The sequence below is a fragment of the Canis lupus genome, chromosome 31 (assembly GCF_011100685.1).
Source record: "Canis lupus familiaris isolate Mischka breed German Shepherd chromosome 31, alternate assembly UU_Cfam_GSD_1.0, whole genome shotgun sequence".
Taxonomy (NCBI): Eukaryota; Metazoa; Chordata; class Mammalia; order Carnivora; family Canidae; genus Canis; species Canis lupus.
This window is the reverse complement of record NC_049252.1, coordinates 35,256,922-35,278,705: the sequence shown is the minus strand read 5'-3', so window position 1 is coordinate 35,278,705 and position 21,784 is coordinate 35,256,922. Positions and strand designations below refer to the sequence as shown.

Sequence of the window (21,784 nt, the reverse complement as noted above, 5' to 3'; positions counted from 1 at the left end):
GCCTGCTGCCTGGATGTGGAGGCTGAGGGCTGGCGCACGGGAGGCCGCTTGCTGCGCATCGGGGGCGCCGGGTGCCCGGGATGAGCTCACGCCCGCGTCTGCGGCTCTGTCCACCTCCACCTGCAGACCTGCCGGCGGCCCCCTGAGCTGACGGCGCACCTGGGCTGCAGCCCCGCCGGCCCGCTCTGGCCGCAGCGTTGGGCGCGGCGCCCGGGAGCAGGTGTGCAGGAGCGCAGCGCGCGGGGAGCGCAGCCCTCGCCCCGGAGCCCGGCCGCGCCGCGTGCCCGGGCGGCTCGGCGGCAGCAGCAGCGGCGGCGGCGGGCGGGCGGCGGCCCCCGGGCAGGTGGCGAGCGAGCGGAGCCGGGCGGAGCGCGGGGGGCGAGGCCGGCGCGTCGCTCGCGGGAGGCCGGGGAGCAGCAGGGGCATGTGGATACTGGCTCTCTCCTTGTTCCAGAGCTTCGCGAATGGTGAGCCTTTCGGTTTGTGGCGAATCTCATTGCTCGGATGGACCGGAGCGTGGAGACGGGGTGCGGGGAGGCATTGGGTGCATGGGTGCATAGGTGCATGGGTGCATAGGTGCATGGGTGCATGGGTGCATGGGTGCATGGGTGCATGGGTGAAGTCTTTCCCTCCTTCTCCTCCCCCCCCCACCCCAATCTGTGCTTAAATGATCATGCATTTCTTTCCTTTTTTTTTTTTAATATTTTTATTTCTTTTGGGAGGAGAGGAGGCAATGTAGGGAGGCCGGGAGGTGTGTGTGTGTGGGGGGGGGGGGTTGCAAAAAAATTGCTCTGTAATCATTTAAAGGAGCTTACCTAGCAAAGTGACAGCTCCGAGCTAACTCCAGTACTAGATAGCTAGCTCGTTTCAGAATAAACCAGGTTTGGCGACAGGAGGAGAGACTGGCGGAGATCCGTCGCCACTTTGACACGTTACAACCTCAAAGGGACACGGCATTCCAAGTGTGGGCAGGAGGAGGGTCAATTAAGAACACTTGCTTTCGCATTCAAAGCGTTTTCAGCTTTTAAAAGGTGTGCTTTAAATCAGCTGCAATTCGTCTCTCCGGCAGCAATGAAGCCTTTAAGAAAGATCTGTCCTTCCACTCCCCCCACCCCCCACCTCCAACCTTCTGGGTACTACATATTCCTCACAGTCATCTATGTAAAAATATGCACTCATAAGCATGACATCATCTGAGATGTTGACAAATTTTTCAGAAACACCTGTACAGTTGTACAAATGACATCAGTGAATATCGTAAATAAGCATTCCTTTCCTCGCGCCCAGCAATATTGCATTTTGAAATGCTTTCTTCCTGGGGATTTGGAAAGCTATTGCTCTTGCCTGAGTCAGACCCAATTAGTAAGTGTGATTGCACCTTAGGTTGCCTGTCACCGCGTAAATATGAACTTACATGTATGAATGGCTTCCTCTCATTTGGGAACTGGGGGAAATTGTCATCATTTGGCATTGCCTGGGAGTAGCTAGCTACAGCCTAAATTCCCATTTCAAATTTTGGAACACAAATCTGCATAAAATGTATGGCTTGCTGACAGTTAAAATTAAACCATTAAGCCGAATCCCCTACCCAGGAGAGAGAGAGAGCGAGAGCGAGAGCGAGAGCAAGAGAGAGAGAGAGAGAGCAAGGGGGTGGGGGTGGGAGGCAGGAAATCTCGCCCTGGTGAGAAAATGCCAGAAGCCAAGGGGAGGCTCTAAGATTTTCTTGGAAGATGCACAGGGAAGCTCTGAGTGTTAGCTGCATAGGGGTGCATTTTCTTTGCCTCTCTAGATAGCATCCTAGCAATCATCACACTGACAGGCCGGAGGAGACACATAAACTTTGTAAAATTAAAAAAAAAAATGATGACTAAGAAAAGGTAGAGCTGAACCAAGGCGCTCCTGGAATTAACATGGAAACGAGGCTTTGCTCTCTAATATAACCTAAAGCCAAGTGTTCAAAACTTTCATTTGGAGCTTTCCCAGCAGGAGAGAATCGCAACAAGTTCTGACATGACCCCATCTTTCCCAGAGGGCACTCTACCTCTTGTGCAGCCTCGTGGGAATTTACCTTGGGGGAGAGATCTGCTGTAGCTAATGTGTGGTGATGCATCAGGAAAGTCGGCCCTTGATGCTGCTCTGCTAATGTGAACTCAGAGAAAATGGAAAAATCACATACGTCGGCTGGTGCCTCCGAGCCTTGACGGCCTGTCTCACCTGTCAGGGTGTACGTCTCCGGACTCCTAGGAAAGGCCAGGATCATAGGATGAGATAAAATCTGCATCCTGTTGGGAAGTGTGTGTTTCAGGAATGAGGGAAGACTTTGTGCTTCTGAGTGGCAGTCAATTAGTGTTTTACAGTTTCACAGAGGTGACAAAAATAGTATGGGCGAATTTCTGGTTCAGGGATGCTGTGAATGTGCGTGACTTAAAAAAAATTAATTTTCCTACTAAAATCATCACGAGAGACTCCTATATAGGGAGACAATTGTGTAAAACCTCCAATAGTCTATATAGAAAATAAATGCAAAGAATATGCATGTGCATATGTATGTCCATTATCTTCTTACACCTTTTTCGAGACCTTTAAAGTTGATTGATAATCCCCATTATTGGGATTGTGATGAACACAGGTAGATTTCACAATATAAGCCTGTACATGTAAATGAATATTTTACATGGCCGTATTATGTGGCCTGATGCTATCTGTCAGAAGGCTGTGGAAAAGGCTGTGGAACTCTCTTATATAAAAATGGCCCTCTCTTTATATGACCAAGCATTAAAAAAAAAAAATTAAAAAAAGAAAGACCCGACTGTAGAGCTTTGGGCTCTTTCATTTTTTTTTTTTTTTTGGAGGGGGGGGTGGTGGTGGTGGTGGTGGAGGAGGAATTAGCTTTAAAGAGTTTCTCAATGAATGATGTTCAATGCACACTGTGCAAAGGATCATAAAATACATGGTCATGTGAAAATAGAATAAAGGTCCAATTTGGAATGCTTGCCCGTTCATAGGACCACATTTCAAAAATGTGAAATCAAATGGTTCTTACCTATCTGAATGAGACTTGGAAAAAAAAAAAAAAAGAAAGAAAAAAATTTTCAAAAAAAATTTTCAACAACTATCATAGCTTGGTCTCCCTGAAATTTGAAAAATTCCTGAACGTGGGTGATAAGAGATCTATGAATTCTAATACCCAAGCTGATTACCGCTAGGCCTCAAACAGCAAAATGTCTGACATGATTTCAAAAAAATCTATTTGTAACAGATTATGCAGTTTGATATTTTGGGGTGCTGACAAAATAAGAACCGCGCAAGGCATCTGCATTTTCACAATAGGCAACAGCATTTTTTTTTTTCCCACTGAGGTAATCGGATGTACATTTATTTCTTAATAAAAGCACGGTGGCTGGACAGGCTGCCGACAGTGTTTTGGGTGACAGAAATGAGAGAGCAGTCCCTTCATGGGTTAAACCCTTGAATGAATTACCTCACCTGATCAGGTGCTGTCATCAGGTTTAAAGCAGTCAACTTGTTCTGCAGTGTTCTGGAAATACTCACGGGAGACCTTCGGTTATAGTGCAAGGAATCGAGGTCCACGTATGTGCAGACACACATCCACACACACGTCCCCGGCTGCCTCTTCAGGACAGGATCATGCTGCATTGTGTTTGAGCACAATTTCTCATGGTTTTAACCCCACTGAGCCACATTCTAGTTTAAGATTCTCATTAAAGGCATAGACAGGCCTCCGGATAAGCAGAATGATGAGCAATAAGCATATTCATTACATATAATACATTTTTGCCGGTATCTTTGCCTCTCTTTTGATGGACCCACGTGTCCCTGACATCTTTTCTTAGGCCATGGAAGCTTGACCTTTGCCGTTTTGCTCTTTTCGTGGGGCTCGTGGAGATTAGGGATGGTGGGTGGTGGGAGAGAGACAGGTGCTCTTCAGAGCGGAGGTAGGGTGTCAGCCCCCCGAGTTCATCTCCAACAGGGTATCTCAGACTGCAGACTGGACATTGTATTTAAATGTAGGAGTAGACCTTTGTGAGCACAAATGCGCCTTGGGGGCTTTTAAAGTGACTTTTATTTTGCTCATGTAAATACACACAAGTAAACGATGTCATTAGGTGAAAAATTTCAGGGCCTCCTGTGTTTTTATTAAACGGATTCGAATTCTATCTCAGAATTTCAGAGCTCACCTGAAATTGCTCGGTTCCTTAAGCTGTGAGCCCCCGCCAGATGCCCTCGGTAGGAAAACAAAATGCCATACAGACCTTTAATAAATGCCAGCCCATCCTTCTCTACTTCTTGACTCCCTCCTGGATGCCACTTTGGCGTGACCACAGTTCATTGCTGCCCTGGGGAATCAGGGACCCGCTGGTACGGCATACAGCACTCTGGTAGGGGAAATAATTTTGTCAAAAAAAAAACAAAAAACAAAAAAAGACCCATCTGAATCCCTAATTAGTGGACCTCCACGTAGCTATCAAAGTGTTTTATCACTGATGGGTCTGAGATGAGATGCAGTGAGGATTTCCTGAAGAGACTCATGCAGTGTACATTGAAACTTGATGTAGAAGGACTGAGAGAGAGAAAGAGAGAGAGAGAGAGAGAGAGAGAGAGAGAGATGGAGAAGGTCATTTTATAAGGAGAGACCTATCAACACTGCAGGAGACTAGATACTTAATGTTTGGAAAATTAAAGGATGGGTATCTCAGGGGATGCATTTACAAAATCAACGGCATCCAAAATTTCACAAAATTAGCTGACTTCTCCGGGTGAGATTATGAACATGCCTCATCAATAATTAATAGGCAGTGAAGATGATACATTCCGGGTTAGCTCCGGCGGGGCGTCCAGGAGCGTTCCCTGGGTTTGCATGTGTGTTGGGTGCAGCGGGCACACCAGGCAGGGGCCGCCGTGTCTGGGCATTTTCTTGGCTGCTGGGCGGAAGTGCCTGCCCGCTCTTGGTGACCGGCTCCAGCGGCCGGCCTAGGAGATGGAGAGGTGGTGCTACCTGCATGTCAATTGTGTCCCTGCCATAGGACACTAGTGGGCGGCAAACCTCGCAAGACTGGTGCAGCCAGCCTTCAGCAAAGCGGGCAGACCCGCCGCCTCCGGGGAAGCAGTGTCGTGCGCGGTGGCTGGGCCATCAGAGGCTCCCCTCCCTGCCGATCTCTCCGGTTCCTGGGCCCTGTCGCCCTCGGCTCGGTGCACTTGTCCCGGGAGCAGTGCAAGGGCTGTGGCACGGAGGCCGTGTCCGGCCGTCTTTGTTTCCGATCATATAAAGGGCCACCGCGCTCGCAGCCCTGTTGCGAAACCTAGAAGGTGCCTAGCGAGGAAGGTGCATTTGCATAGCCCCTTCCAAAGTGGCGGCGGCGGTGGGGTGGTGGTGGGGTGGGGGGCCCAGGCTTGCGTGCCTCTTGGAGGTGGCAGCTCCGGAGCAGCCCCGCGCCTGATTGGCTGACCTTCCAATGTCATTCCAGGAGGCGCTGCTGGCTTCCCCTCCTGCTGCTGGTGACAGGGGTGATGCTGCTGCTCCTGTGCCTCTGCAGTCCGACTGTCTCACTGCCCCGGGTGGGGGGGGGCAGGGCTGGGGGGAGGCGGTGGCCAGGAGCCCCCTCCCTGCCGCTCCCCCAGGCAGGCTGGGCAGCACCTGTTCACCTGGGCTGCTGTTAACTCTTCACCTCCCAGAGACCTGGGCCCAGAAATCCTCATCATCCATCTCCCTCCCCCCATATTTGTGTTCTTGTTCATGTTTTGAAAATAGGAGAAAATTCAGAGTGGCCTTTCCCTCCCTGAATTTATGGGTTAATTGAGATAAGACGGTGGGAATGGAAGATTCCTGCAACCTGACATGTACCGGTTCTGGACTCCCAGGGTGTAGCACGCAGGGCGCCTTCGGCAGGTGACACTGTCCGCCGAGGGGGCAGGAGGGAAGTACCACGGGGCAAATAGATGACCGGTTTCTGGCTGGGAGGCCAGGATGTTGGGCAGGGCTGGATTCAGAGATCTGCTCCCCCAGAGTAGGTCCCTACCTCATCCTCTTTCGTGGAGCCTTGGCCATTCCCTCGACAGGATCAAGGGCAGTCCATACTGTTTATTTCTTTGGTGCTAATTTGGCTGGTGGCTTGTGTCTCACTCTCTAGAGGGTAAGGTCCACCGTTTAGTCCCACCGTGCGGAGCACATGCACGGAGCAGGTGGAAATAGATGTTGGCTGACTGAGTGAATGAAGGGACAGATGAGAGAACCCTTCTCCCTGCCGTGCCCTTCCCTTCTCCCTCCCACCCACCCGTCTCCCATCCTCTTCACCCTTCCTTGGCTCCTTCTGGGCCCCAGGCCCTAAACCATGGTGCGAAAGGTACTAAGCAACTGTGTGGATTCCTTGGTTCCTGCCATCTCCATCTGATGCACGGACTCGATTTATTCCCTAGAAATACTTCTAGAGCATTTCCCTCTCTTTTCCGAAATGGATTTGCCTTTGGAATATGCTCCAGGACTCCATCACAGGGACATTATGGTGATGTGGTTGCTTTTGGTGCTCTTCTTGACGAGGATTGGCTCCAATGTCCATACGTGCACCAACCGCCTCGTTCGCAAGCATAGGCTGCTAAGTGCATGATTTAGAAATCCCATACGATGTCTACCGCCCAGTCGCGTTCTGAAAACCAGTCAGAAGCATGAAATGGACACAGAGGTTTCCCTCGGGATTCTTGGGAATTCATTTCTTCATCAAAGAGCCACCCAGGGCATCAAAACAAAGCTCAGTTTCTTAGGCCTTAGTTGTCTTACAAACATCACATTACGATTTTCTTAAGTCTCCCGTTAATTTAGGACTTTCTCAGCATTCTCTCTTTTTTTCCCTTCGTTTTGCAGCAGAACCAAATGTAAAAGTTAGTCCCTTCTTCAAAGTTACATGAGAGGAATGCGTTTTATTCATTACCAAAGTTTTGACTTTTGTTTAAATACAAGAATCAGATTAGGTGTCATAGTTTGCAATGCTGGCTATCTTTTGATATTTGGAGGTCTGTATTTGTTCTGTGTTGATCAATAATTATGGTATTTTTAGGGGCACCGGGGTGGTTCAGCGGTTTGGCACCGGCCTTCAGCTCAGGGTGTGACCCCAGGGTCCTGGGATCGAGTCCCACATCGGGGTCCCTGCAGGGAGCCTGCTTCTCCCTCTGCCTGTGTCTCAGCCTCTCTCTCTCTCTCTGTCTCTCATGAATAAATAAATAAAATCTTTAAAAAAACTTATGGTATTTAAAAAAAAGTCACTTGACTGGGTGAGGTTTTGGTCTTTAAGTCCTGTGGAATATGTAAATCATATGTATCCTGGTTTAGCAGAGAGGGGAGAAATGGGGTCAGCGAGGTGTTTGTCAGGATAAGAGGAAGGAAGAGGCTTCTGCACAGAGAGGAAGAATGACAGAGATTAATAAATCTTGCCTGCATCCCTATTTAAGTTATTTTTACGCAGACAACAGTGAGTAAGATTTAAGAGTGAGCAAGCAGTCCTATTTATAGAAAGCCGTTTTTAAATGCAGTGCTTGAGACAGTGAAAGAATTGAAAACGCCAGAGATCACCTTTGTGCTGAACAGCAGCTTCTCCTAACTTCCCGGCACGGGACAGGAGTTTTGGAGGAGACCAAAAGGGCATACCAGCCCTGGCGGGAGTATTCAGAAATTGCTTTTAGATGCTGCAGAATGTTCTAGAACTCCCAGGGTTGAAGTCTGTGTCTGACTTGGGGGAGGGGTGGGGAGCCAGTGTACATATGGTTTGGAAACGGGTCCTGGGTAGGTGTGGACAGGGCAGCGCAGGGTGGGCGCGGAGTGTGCCGTGTGGCCACAGGTGCTCCCTGGGCAGCGCGCATTGCCTCTCTCGCAGATGGTCGGCCCCAAGGAGTGTGGGAGGGCCGAATCTGCATGCATGTTTGTAGCAGAGCAATGACTGAGAGAGGGGTTCAGGTTTAGGCTCCCTCGATGATCACAGGACCCTCTGTGTTAATCGCTTAACTAAATTCCGGAGATTTAAATTGTGCTATTCGCTCCTCAAAATGGTCAGTCCAGATGGGCAGGCCAAGTCCCCATAAGCTGCTTGCTTGGCATAAATGTCACCGGACAAAGGGAAAAGAACACACCTGCTCTTAAAAATGAAAATCGTCTTCCTTCCTAGGACTGCATCTGCTCCTTGGAACAGTTTGGTTTTACTGGTCTCAAGTGGGCCTTATTTCCTATTAAGAAGAACTCTTGAATTTGGAAATACTGCTGGTTTACAGGTTGGAAATGTGAACAAAAGCCACGGCCATGTCCTGGCCCACCCTTGGGCACGATGCTGTGAAAAGCATTTGCCTCTTGTCCCGGGAGGAAGCACCTGTACAATGGGCCATTTTGTGGTCGGCCTCTCCAGGACTGTGGAATGGGCCTGTCTGCGGAGGTGGTTGGAAGGAGATGTGAACTCTCTAATTACCGATTTTGAGAGGTGTGAGAGCCTTGCCTCTTTTAATATTGAAATGAGGAACCAGGAAATAGTTTTAAGTCTCATTTTACATAGAATTTAAACAATTCTTCTTGTCCGCTGTGTGCAAATACAGTGAACGTTTATAGTTCTCTAGATACCTGAACTCTCAAGTTCCTGGATACTTCTGCAAAACTACAGGAGTGATGGCATTCCCAGGGAAGATCCTGATGCCCTCAGGGTCCCCAGGTGCTCTCTGCGTCCTCTGGGGACCTCCGTGAGGAGCACATAAGGCTAGGCCTAGAACCCCCAGCAGGCAGGATGCTTGCCGAGGTGGCCTGCATCACGCACACTGAGGAGCTGGGCCATGTGAAATAGCCGATGGCCGTGGAGACCCTCACCACTCACACCTTTTCTTAATACTGAATAAAGCATAGACGTCCCTCGTGAAATCTCTGCTTCCCTCACCCGCTGAATGAACTTCAGGGCGATGGCAAGATTTCTGTGATTATGTCATAAGACAAAAAACAAAGTCCGAAGATAATTAGAACCACTGCAGTTCTGTGTGTTTTTATATTTTATTCCCCTCCCCCTCCTTTTTTTTTTTTTTTTCTGCATAAAGGACCTGACTTATGCTGTGGAAACTTTTGAGTAAACATATTTTCTCATTAGAGAGATCCGAGATTCATTTCTTCTCTCCACTGCGGCCTGATTTGATCTTGGGTTCCCGCAGGACACTAGAAACCCCAAATCCCAGCCTGCTTAATTACAGTGTTTATTTCTTAATATTGGCTGTAGAGCAGTTTTAATAACTGATTTGTAGCTGCCAGGGTAGAAATAACAATGCTTTGTAATATTACATGTGAGACTTCGGGGGTGAGACAAAGACCCCCCCCCCAACTCCAACTTGGGCAACTTGACACCATGGAGAGGGCGCCATGGTTAACCTGTCACACGTACTGGACCCAGTCATCGTGGTTCCTGCAAAGGGTAGTCGTTTGCCTCTCTGGTGGCCAGGGAACAAGAAATGTGTAACAAATGTGAAATGCTCTCTAAGGAAAAGAATTATTCTTTCATAAATTATTCAGGTTGGGGAAACCCAAGTTAGCACTTCCTGTCTGGCACCTTGACGTGAGAGCAGAAGGCAAGTGGGATGGTTACTTACCAGACATGCGCATGCGTATTATGACTCCCCTGAATCAATACCTATGAAGTCTTTGGTGGCTACCGTTTACAATAGACTTGATGGATATTTACATAGAAAACTGGGAAGACAAAATTTGACCTACATGTGATGTTGGTCTTTGTCTTGGGCAGCTACTTTGATTAACGGTTCATTTGTGTCTGCGGCATCTCACATTATGGATTGTGATTTATGGTCACAAGAGACCCCCTCGTTCTCCCTCTTGGCCCTCGCTGATGATGGGAGTGGGAGAGTACGCTGTAGGCTTTGCTGGCATCAGGTGCTTGGAGGCAGTGGGAGTAAAGGTATGGGAAGACCAAGGATATGGAGAAAGGGGCTGCACCAGCCCCCATGTCATGACCATGGAATAGACAGGGGAGGAAGGAGGAGGCGAGGTGTCTCCAGGCCATAGTCTCTTGACACCTTGGGCCCTGTTCTAGTTAATGTGCCTCCTTCTGGACCTTCTTAGCTGTGGATCAAGGCCACTGGTTCTCATTGCCCCAGGGGCTGAGGCAGGGAGGAAGAAGTTAAGGAAACTTCCCAGAGAGATTTTCCCCTTATGAGTCTTGGAGATTCTGATGCCAGCACCATTTTGGGAGTGGGCTGTAGTTGGAAAGTTCCTCAGGTCTCCTTCCAACACGTACCTTTGCCAACTTTTTCTCCATCCCTGTAGGTTCTCAACTTTGTGCAGAAGACTCAGCTAATAGTTTGTATAGTTTCCTGGCTCTCATGACCAGAAAGTCTTGTTCTGCAGCTCTGGGATGTGCATGGTTTAGGAAATGGCCTTATTTTTCTGATCCAGGGGGCCCATAATATCCCTCTGGAGTAACACACACTTGGCAAGGGACTTGTTGGCCCCTGTTTGACATGAGGGCCAGACACTGGCTAAAAGTCAACCCAAGGATGTTTCAAGTGGACCTCAATTCTTGGGGAACTCTGTATTGAGTAGTGATTTATCAGCAGGGCTGAACACGTGTGGGGTTAGGTAGTCATTGACTACCATACAGACTTGGGTGGGTTTCGGGATAGATGACAGTAAAAGCTGGAAACAGGGAAGACCCTGAGTGGGGGACGATGTGATCCCATCAGGGGCACTTCTAATTTGGATGCTCAGGAATCATTTATGTGTCTCTCTGATATCTATATACCTTAGCGTCTAAGCATATACATGTGGGCATGTGGGCCATTTTTTTTCTTATTGAGTTTGTTGGATGTTCAGGTTTATTGCTAGCATGTGCTTTGCTTATGGGCTTGGTTCCCTTTGCATTTTTTGCACTGACCCCTTCCTTGCTAGCAGCTGGAGTCTGAGAAGAGAAGCCCTTGGAAACCTACATGTGGCCCCATTGCTCCAAGCAGGAAGCCCATAGTGCGAATCCGAGCAGGTGACTGTAGTGAGCAATTTTGAGTGATGATCAAGGGCAGATTGAGACAGGACAGGAGAATGAATCTATTTGCAGCTTGAGGTTTTGCTTCGGTGCCAACCCGGGAATGCGGCATATGCCTTCATTCAAATATCGGTGCTCAAGCTCCTTCCAAAGCCAGATATAAACGACTTGGGGATGGTTTACTCTTTTGGGTTTTCTTGGTCTCTTCCTCCTTCTTTGAGACAGATCACCCCAAATTGACTATATTTATCAAAGGGAGCATGTGCCGTCATGCCAAGTCTTCATAAAAAGAGAAAATGGCATATAAGGACATATATGCATTTTTAGACCTTGTCGCATGTATGATAAAATTGAGGACAATTACTAGTGTCAGAATCATCCTTTCAAAACACCGTGTCCTTGATTTTTGAACTAAAATAGACTTGAACGTGTGCTGGAGAGAGGCCTAAATTCGGAGCCTTAAAAAATATCCTTTTGTGTCCTGAGATCTTATTTTAGATAATATTAAAAATAACTTTCCCTCCTAGGCATCTTAAACAAGTTTGATGTTATAATGCTTTGGCGATTTTATTGTGATTCACTGCAGAGATAATCTTTCAGAGCGGCTGTTTTGATACTTAGCTTTAGAAGAAAAACGGTATGAAAGGCATCGCGGGCTGAAGAAATGTGATTTCTGCTTACTCAGAACTACAGGAATTAGGGGAGACCCCGTTTCTTTGCAACAATAGTCTCCTACTCCTACGTTCCTCTAAAAAGGGGGCATTGTGCTAGGAAGTCAGCAGCTCTACCGAGAGAGTTCGTGGAAGATCTGGTCTAAAATAGCTCCCAACCCGTCTCTGATCTAGAGCTTTCGAAACCTCCACGGTCTGTACAGACTGTTCTCTTCAAAATTTCGTACCGGCGTAGGTCACTGTCTTTTCATCTCTCCCCTGTGGGAAGGGTATAAATATTTCCATCATCAAGTTTAATGACCTGCAAGGGACTCACGAGTCATTGTAAATGGTTAAACACTTTCCTTAGAAAAAATACAAATGAGAGGTTGTGTGACTCAGATTTATTTTTAGAGCCAATCACCTTAACCCATAGAAGATATTTATTACATGCCGTAGTAGGTGTTGAGCGCTTTCCCCTTCGGTTGGTAGCATCTGCGTCCCTCTGCAAGCAGCAGGCATGAGCATCCTCAAGGCCCGTGTGTCTCAGGGCTGAGCGGCTTAGGGCCGTGCACTGAGCCTCCTGCAATGGAGATGGATTTGCGGGGACCAGAGGGGCTTTCTGCACTTAGTCCCTTGTCATTATTTTCACCTTCTCTCTCTCTCCTTGGAAACTGGAGCAAATATTAGAACTTAGGTGCACCCATGAGAGAGAGAAGAGAGCTGTATGGCCCCAGGATCCAAGGCCTCTGCTGGCTCAGGCAGCTGGAAGGACCTGGGGGGGGGGGGCGGTTTCCCTCAGATGAAGTCTGGGGGCAAGGGACAGTGTCCTTTCAGCCGATGGGTGACCCACTCAGGAGTGCCCGTGGAAGTCTGGAGATCTTTGCAAGGGTGGGAAACTGATATTTAAATATTCTTCTGAAGCATCCAGGCATTGGCATTCTCGGTTATTGTGAAGCTCTGAACGAACCATGAGACACAAAGTAAACTCTGTGGAGCTATTATTTTAGGCTCATTATTTTTGGCAGCTGGAAATAAAAGACACCCTTCCACCCCTCCCCACCCTTTTGTGATCTGATCATTTAAAAAAGTGGTATGATCTTGACAAAATGTGGTCTTCAGCCAAATCAGTGGTTCTAACCAGGGGCAGTTTCATCCCCCAAGTGATAATGAGCAATATCTGGAAACATTTTCAGTTGTCACGATTCTCATGGGGGAGGGGATGCCACTGGCATCTAGTGGGTGGAGGCCAGAGATGTTGCTCAACACCCCACAGTGTACAGGACAGACCCGACCCCTAACCCCCCCACTCACCCAAAAAATGATTTTCTGATCCAAAATGTCAGCAGTGCAGAGGTTGAGCAACCCTGAGTTAAATCATTTTAAGGCCTAGTTCCTACAATAGAATATCAGGTCTGTGCTTTTCTGCGGATGCCACAGCGGCCCCGGAGAGACAGCAAGAAGGAAGATGTTCTGAATCTCAGTTCTGATTCCTTGGCTACCAGACTCCAAGCTGGTAATGCTTGTGGTTGATGAAGCTTTATTTACTACTCACTTCTGATTTTTTGTCACGAGTAAAAAAGAAGAAAACCAAATCTGTATCCCCTTTTTGGCCGAATCAGTAAGAGCAGGAGCATCGAGGTGTTGTTCCTCTAGCCCTTTTTCCCCCTCAAGTGATTATGCTAATTAGTGTTTGATCAGATGATTAAATTATAATTCGATTAATCCTGCGTGCACAGCACTCAGAATGCATTTCTCTCGCCTGGTTACCTTGTGCCCGGAGCACCCTGTTCTGGCCGACGGAGGCTTGCTCTTCCTGAAGATGTGGATTTCTGTTTTCAAAGCACTGCAAATCCTTTGTTGCGTGGTACAAGGGAGAGGGGATATTTCTGTAACCTGTTCTCCCAGGCAGAGGCTGGACTGCGGAGGCCTCTGGGAAATGTGGAAACCCTAGCTAGGAAGCACCAATTATTTGGAGAAATGAGATGCAGAGAGGTGCTGCAAGGGCAGGGAGCTCCCCCACCCAAAGGAGGCTCTGGGCCCCACCCCCAAGACCACCAGCTGGGCCTTTGGCTCTAGGAGACACCTTCCCTGCCACCTTCCTCCCAGGGCTGGGGGTCATCGTCGGGGAGAGCTGCTTTAGTGCGTGCTGGGCCTAGAGGCATGTTCTCTGTGTTTATTTCAAGTGTGTTTTTCCTGAAAAAAGTGTTCCACCATTTTGTGTTGGTGTGTTTGGGTGTTTAATAGTGCAGCTTAAAGCATTGGTGTTCACCACTGTTTCTAGGTAGTGACCTCTTGTCTACGCCTAGAGCTTTCGTCTAGGTGCCTCGCAGCTGTGTTGAATGAAGGCCTGTGACATGCCCCCTGATAGGAGAAATCTGAGATGAGTTGGGAAGAGCATGCATGGAAAGTACTGATGGCAGTTCCACTGTGAATAGATTTCGCCTCCAGGATGGGAGGTTGCGTGGCTCATTTTGTGGTTTCAGGAGCTTGGCAGTGGTGGGGTTTTTGTTTACACACTGTCCCTATTTTCTCCCTTTACATTTATGCAGTGGGGGTCGTCTGGTTACTAAAACATCAGTATTTAGGATATGTATTCTTTTTTCTATCAGAATGCACTTGTGTTTGGATCTGCCTGGAACTTACGGCATTTGCATTTAAGACCAGGCCAGAAGATGAGACATAAGTCATCAGTCCCACATCTCTTGTCCTGAGGACCACTGGGACCACAGAATCAATGACAATATAGGGACTAAATACCTGCTAAGATTTTCATATCTCCCCTACTCTGAGAAGTGTGAAGTATCATTTTTATTTATTTATTTATTTATTTATTTATTTATTTATTTATTTATTTATTTAATTTTTAATTTATTTATGATACTCACAGAGAGAGAGAGAGAGAGGCAGAGACACAGGCAGAGGGAGAAGCAGGCTCCATGCACCGGGAGCCCGACGTGGGATTTGATCCCGGGTCTCCAGGATCGTGTCCTGGGCCAAAGGCAGGCGCCAAACCGCTGCGCCACCCAGGGATCCCTGAAGTATCATTTTTAAAAGGATTTTATTTATTTGTGTAAAGAGAGCATGGGGGTGGGTAGGGACAGAGAGAGAGGGAGAATCTCAAGCAGACTCGTTGGTGAACATGGACCCCAATGCAGGGCTCTATCACCTGACCTTGAGAGCATGACCTGAGCTGAAATTAAGAGTGGAACAAGGGGTGGTGGAAGGGAGGTGGGTGGGGGATGGGGTGACTGGGGGATGGGCATTGAGGGGGGCACTTGATGGGATGAACACTGTTATACTATATGTTGATAAATCAAACTCTAATAAAAAATATACAAAAAAAAGAGTCGACACTTGACGGACTGAGCCATGCGGGCGTCCCGTGTGCAATGGCATTTATAAGAGATTGCCATCTTTTGATTTTCTTTGAAGAATGAAGCTCTACTTGTTATTATTCACACAAAAAATGAAAGTAAGAGGAAACTCTCATTTGCTGAGCATCTGAAGTGTGCTTACTATCTTATGTGCACTTGTGCTTCTTAGTGATAGGAGTGATGATGATGTCATTGGCAGTCACTGGCATTACTTACTACTAAGATGTGAGGTATGACTTTAAGAGTTTATGGTAGTGCCTGTAATGCCCGAAGCTGGGAGGTAGGCATTAATACCATATTACGGAGGTGCCTGGGAGGCTCAGTGGTTGAGCATCTGCCTTTGGCTCAAGGCATGATCCCGAGGTCCAGAGATCGAGTCCCTCATCGAGTTCCCTGCAGGGAGCCTGCTTCTCCCTCTGCCTGCGTCTCTGCCTCTCTCTCTGAGTCTCTCATGAATAAATAAATAAAATCTTTTAAAAAAATACCACCATTACCACCATAAGGTGGGGTCTACGGCCTCCACGCATCCTCACACAGCCCAGTGAGAAAGTACTCCCAGTGTCAGTTTTGCACAATAAGAGCCCAGGGTTTGCAGATGTTGGATGTGGGCTGTGGTCAGTTAGGGCCTGTTGATTTGAGGTCCCCGTTATCCTGCATTGTGAGCATCCCTGAGATCCTCCAAACAAAGCCATCTTTACTCCTTTGACTTTTTTTCCCTAAACTTTGAAAATGATGACATTAATCTTGCTTTAAAAGTTGAGCAATAAAAATTTGTTTTGAGAAAGTGAAATATGATCTCTGAAGAATTAGTGTATAAATGGGTAAAATTCATTTACTTTTCCTTGTCAGCCGTGGTTTTATGCACTTGCGCTAAGTTAGGCAAGTAAGGGACAGGTTAATTAACTTTTATCCACTTCGGTGGTGGAGCTGTTTCATGGCATCATGCTCTATTGTCAGTGTGCTTAAGAGTGACATTTATATTCTGTTCATGTTACGTGGTGGGACCTTCCCCAGCCCCCCAGTTTAAATCGTGTATCTTTTTAAATATATTATGTTTGTTCTCGATAGACCGTCCGTTCTCTCAGGTCAAAATGTTAGAATAAAACCAGTTTGTGAAGTGGGTTATGAAGACTGGTAATCAAGTGTGAACTTAGCATCAACCGGGCTGTTAGGAAGAAAGACACAAATTAGTTCTGGGCACACAAGTCTGAATCTTACCAGCACAGCTGAATTATTTTACCAGCTTGTCCATGAGACATGTATTCTGAAGAGTGGAGCAAATACTACCTAGACGTTCAGGTTCATGGGAAGTAAGGATAATGCATGTGCGTACACCTGCCATGCCAGGGCCACATTCTTGTTATTCGATGCTTGTGTAACGTTTGAACCAGTTTCTCACACAGGATATATTTGCCTTCCATGGAACATAGGAAACACCAATGCTCTGATGTGATGACAATAGCCCAACCTTGTCGGTGCTCAGAGATTGAATGGCCCATACTTCACTTAGCTGTAGCTGTTTATTGCCTGGGTGGCCTCTTGGCACTACACCCACCACTTGGAGTTCATCAATAGGAGGTGCTCATGGAGTCAAGGCCTGGATCCCCCAGGTGGACTCCTGTCTCAAGGTCTGCCTTTATTTCTATCCACTCAGCCACTTCTCACACCTTGAGTACTGGTCTCACACAAGACCGGACCACAGAGAGGTGAGAAGATATTGAGATATTGGGCGTCCTCTGTATGGGCCAAGCAACCTGAAGTTTGTGGTATGAGTATGCCCGTAGAGTCACTGTGGTGTGGCGTGCTGACCAAACCTATTTATAATAATTGCTAATATTTACAGAACACTGACCATGGGCCACTGACCATGGGCTATGCTAAGTGCTTGATTGTATCATCTCATTGAATCTTCAGTCAAGTCTTTGAGATATTTACTCATATTATCCTTGGGGGGAATCAAGGTCATAAAAGTGTTGTAAAACTTGTAAAAGTGAAGAGGCTTTCTGAAAGTCACATATCAAGCTAGTGGTGAAGGCAAGTTTTGAACCCGGGCAGTCTAGTTCCAGAATGCCTACGTTGACTATCTGCCTATACTTGTCTGTGAATGAGTTCTGGATATCTGGGCTGGCTCCTGAGCACACATCTCAGTTGAAGTGGCGATACGTATCTGGGGAGGTGGAAATATGGCTTATGCCAGAGAGTTGGGATGGGCCAGAGAGCAAGCATCGCTTTCTTAAGTTTTCTTGGAGGAAGATGCTGGAAGAATGTGGCAACGTGGGTACCGTATGGGACTTTCGGGGTTTGTTTCAATCGCAACATTTCTAGGATCTCAGCTCTTTGCCAAGTTAGGATGCTCAGTTGGTGAAGTAGCACCAAGCACACAGTGCCTGTCCCATGCTGTCAAGGACCAGTCACCAACACGTCCCAGCCTGTAGCATGTGTCCCTTATCTTTCCATATCTATTCCCATGGTGTATGGAAAAAAATTAAACCCTGCAGATTTCAGCAGATGGTGCCCAAAGCCTTATCTGGTGCATCACCTGACAGTTGGCCTTGATGTTTTCTCTCTAACACCTCTTCTTCTGATCCCTTTCACTTGGAGGTTCAGGCCTACCCTGAATTCCAGAACACACTGCCATTTTCTGACAGGTCTTCGGTTACAGGCCGCATCCTCCGGTGGGCCCTTAGATCTGCCCTCGGCCTCATTTGACTGCCTGTCACTTCCTGTTTCTGTGGGAAGACAATTTTCCACCTTCTTCTTCTTCCATAAACCTCAAACTCTCCTTCCTTTTCTACTTGCAGTTGATGATCTCAATTCTTTTACCAAGAACCTAGATGAAGCCAGTTAACTACTTGGAATACTCCCTCCTCCTCACCTCAGTTTATCATGGCATCATGTTTGTGCCTGGTGTGATGGTTTCCCTTCAGCTCATTAGTGAAGGAGAGATTCAGTTAGAGGGATGACTAGGCACCTGAGTACATGAGGTCCACAGCCAGTTTTTAGCCATGTGTGCTCATGGCCCATGGGATGAAGATATCTGCATGGTGCAAGGTGGCGGTGGTACCAGGGAACAGAGTGGGCCACAGAGGAGACTTTGCAGTGTGGAGGGTGAGTGCACCCTGGTTCACATGGAGGACATGGTTGGCTTGTTGGAATGACTCTGCGGGCACACTGGCTGGCAGGGAGCTGACACCTGCTGCTCGGGGGTGAGCAGGGGCTGTGCCCTGTCCCCTGACAAGGATACTTATTGGCTGGGGGTCTGTCTGTGGGAGCAGAGGAGGACAGGTGGCCCAGCTCTTCCGATTTTACCAGGTGTGGAGGCAGAGCTTAACACTCAACATTCATTTCAGGTCCTGCACCCCAACACCCATGTACACTGCCTTCTGCCCCTGACAGTGGAAGCAACTGCCTTGATCCCCTCAAAGGCTGAGGCCTCCATCCATACCCAGAATTTCACTGCTTTCCATCCACTCAGGGGCTTTGGCCTCATGTCTGTGTTCCCACTCGCAGACATGTCCTGGTTTCCCTGTCTTCCGGGTGACATACCACACGACATTATCTCTCCCATCAACACACTGGCATGTAGAATGCACTACCACGTGGAACATATGAGCATGTAAGATGTTAACATGTGGAATGCACTAGTGTGCAGAGCCTGCTAACTTTCAGAACACACTAATGTGTAAATACACTAACAGGTAGACTAGACCATACCAGCTGGTAAAAGGCTAACATCTTAAACACACTAAACATGCAGAACACACTGAAATGTCGAACATGCTAATGTGGAGGACACTGACACGCAGAACACAGTAACACAACACACTGATACGCAGAACACACTACCAGCTGAGCCTGTTCCTCCCAGCACCACCCTCACCTGCCTCCTTTCTCTGACATGGTTTAAAATAAACCTACCCAGCAGAGTTGCACGTGGCAATACTTCTTGCACAGTGGAGCTGAGGATTTGGGTTTCGACATCAGCACTACTGATCCGTGTGAGGCCTGCAGGACATGCCTGGCACCTGCACACGAGCCCCACGGTCCCTGAAGCACTTGAACCCCAGTGGCCAAGAACGGAGGCCATGGATCCACTCTTCTGGACCATGCCCCTCCGTGTTCGTCTTCCCCTCACTGCAGATGAGAGATGAGCTGTTGGCCTGTGCACGCTGAAGGCTGTCTACATACCCCTTACAACCCCATGTGTCTCAGTCTCTCAGACACATTCCCATCTGTGTCTGCTGCCCAGCTCCACTGTCAGTGTTTTGTCAGGGTCACCAATGACCACCATGTTTCCCGTCTTCATCTTGCAAGATCCTCAGCAGCTTTTGATGCAACAGGTCACTTTCCGTCTTGAACCACTTGCCCCGGGATTATGGGTATCACCCTCTTTGGGTTTGTCTACTGCCTCTCTGATTTCTCCTTCCTATTGTCTTTGCTGGTCTCCTCTCTAGTCAAATATGAAGGATTGCAGTACTCCAGGGCTCCCCTCACCTCCCCATCTTTCCTTTCTGTGATTTAACTTAGGCTGCGGCGTGAAATATCTGTATGCCGGTGATGTCCACATTTAGATCTCTGTCCACGGCTTCCCTCTGGGTTTCCACTCAGACCTTCCAACCCACTGCCTACTCAACATCTCCCCTTAGAAATCCTGTGGGCATCTCAGATTTTGACCCAACACAGAGCTCCTGGATTTTTCTCACCATCTGCTCCTGTCCTAGGTCCCCTGCTCATTCACTGCTCAGGACAGAGCCTTGGAATCACTGACTTCCTCCTTCCTTCCTGACTCATGCAAACCATCAGCAGGTCTAGTGACTCTACTTTCAGAACATGACCATTTCTCCCACTTCCATGTCACTTGACGCTATTATCTCTTAGCAGGCTCTTCAATAACTGGCCAACTAGTCTGTCTGTGGACACTCTCACCTCCCAGTTGGGTTTCCATACAGTGGCCACAGGGACCTGCTTAAGTTGTAAATCTGACCATATCACCCGTCTGCTTAAAGCTGGTAGGAATGTCTCCCATCAGCCCTAAAATAAGCCCGCCATTCCTTACCATAACCTGAGGGCCCTCCAGGATCTGGCTCAGGTTGTCCACACCACGCTGCCTCCTCTTCAGCCACGCTAGACTTCTGGATGTTCCTCCAATGTGCTGAACTTGGGCACGCTCGGTGACTCAACTTTCCACCCACTCCTTTTTCTTCCTGGGATGCTCTATCCTGGATCTTTCCACTGTCTGCTTTTTCATTCAGTTCTCTGCCCTGATACGATCTCCTAAGAGAGATCTCCCTTAATCATGTTCTTGATAACTCTGTTCCTCTTTGCTGCATGCACTCTGTGTTTCTTCAGAGCAGTTATAGGTGCCTGGAATAATGTGGCGGTTTGTCTGGTATCTGTCTCTTCCCACCGGGAAAGTAGGGACCTTGTCTTCTGTGCCCATCTCTGTGTCTTTGGCCCCAGGAGGGTTACTAAACACTGCAGGTGCCCATAAGTACTTGCTCATTGAATGATTAAGTCAATGAATGCTCTTTCCAGGGATATAACTCTTAGGGGCTTGATGTCATTGCTGTCTTTAATTCTATTATCTCTTTTCCCCATGGAGTGATAATATCTCTCTGCATACCAGAAGCTTCTTATGGAAGATGGGGACATGCATATTGATAGGAAGGTCAGCAAGCATCATGCCCTGCAATTTTCAATCTGACCCATTCTCAGAGGCATAACAGTAAAAAATACCTTAATTAAAACAATTTTGGTCACCAGACTGAGGACAGTGTGAGAAAGAAGACCATTTTTGTAGGTCTTCTGTAGATCATGGCAAAGTCCCAGGGAAGAGAGGACAGACTCACGACTGTAGAAGGTCCTGCCGGCGGTAATGATCACCATGTTGGACACACTGGGAAGGTTCTGCAGTGTTTGTGGAGGCAGAAGCAACTTCTGATTAGACTGTTTAAAAAGTGCTTCAAGGAGAAGGTGGTTTTAAGACTTGGCTTTTAAGTAGGTGCAGATTTTCACTGGATAAGAAGCACACTAAAGCGATGGTGGGAGCAGAGGGAAAAAGCAGGGAAGTCCCAGATGTGGAGGGGGAGGCAGTAGCTCCATTCAGCTTCTGTGCAACGTCAGAGGGGGACTATGCAGTGTCAGAGGGGGAGATACATCTAACATGGGACAGGGAGCAGAATACGGGGAATTCGAATTCGAATTCAAATTCAATTTGTATCTAAGGTTTTTGTGTTAGGATCATAGTCTAGGTCATATGAGTGATCGGTGCTGTATCTTGCCTGGGGTGCAGAGCAAAGCAGAGCTGAGGACATTGGTGGAAGGGTGGCCAAGCGGTGCTAGGTTGCTGTGCAGGAAGGGGAGAGCCTGCATTGGGATGGTGGTGGGTGGCTGGGTGCTGACCAAGAGGAAAGTAATGGTGAGAATCTAAGCCTGACTCCTGGTGATGTGGGGTCTAGATGATCCCCGTGGACCATCTCACTATGTAGAGTTGCTGGTAAACTAAAGATGTGAATAAATGGATAGGTTTGCAGCCTTGTACAGGCATTACTGCCCAGACTCCTCCTCTTGAATTTTTTTTTTTTTTGAGACTATATGGAATCAGCCCACCTGAACACTGTATGCCACTGACGGGGTTTTACAATGCTCGGTGAGAGCCATTCCATGATTTGGTTATCCCAGCATAACGTGAGAGGGGCTGGAAACTGGACAGCAGATTGTACAGGTCAGGAGCACA

At 47.9% G+C, this 21,784-nt stretch overlaps 1 protein-coding gene across 3 annotated transcripts in view; it reads left to right on the top strand.

Annotated features, from left to right (window-relative positions):
• Positions 1-353: 353 nt before the first annotated feature.
• DSCAM (DS cell adhesion molecule) overlaps positions 354-21,784 on the top strand; it is a 729,459-nt gene continuing 708,028 nt past the window's right edge. For all 3 annotated transcript variants that reach the window (XM_038581531.1, XM_038581532.1, XM_038581533.1), the window contains exon 1: positions 354-467. In XM_038581531.1, the coding sequence (XP_038437459.1) occupies positions 425-467 (43 nt within the window). In that variant the 5' untranslated portion in view covers positions 354-424. The remainder of the gene's footprint in view (positions 468-21,784) is intronic.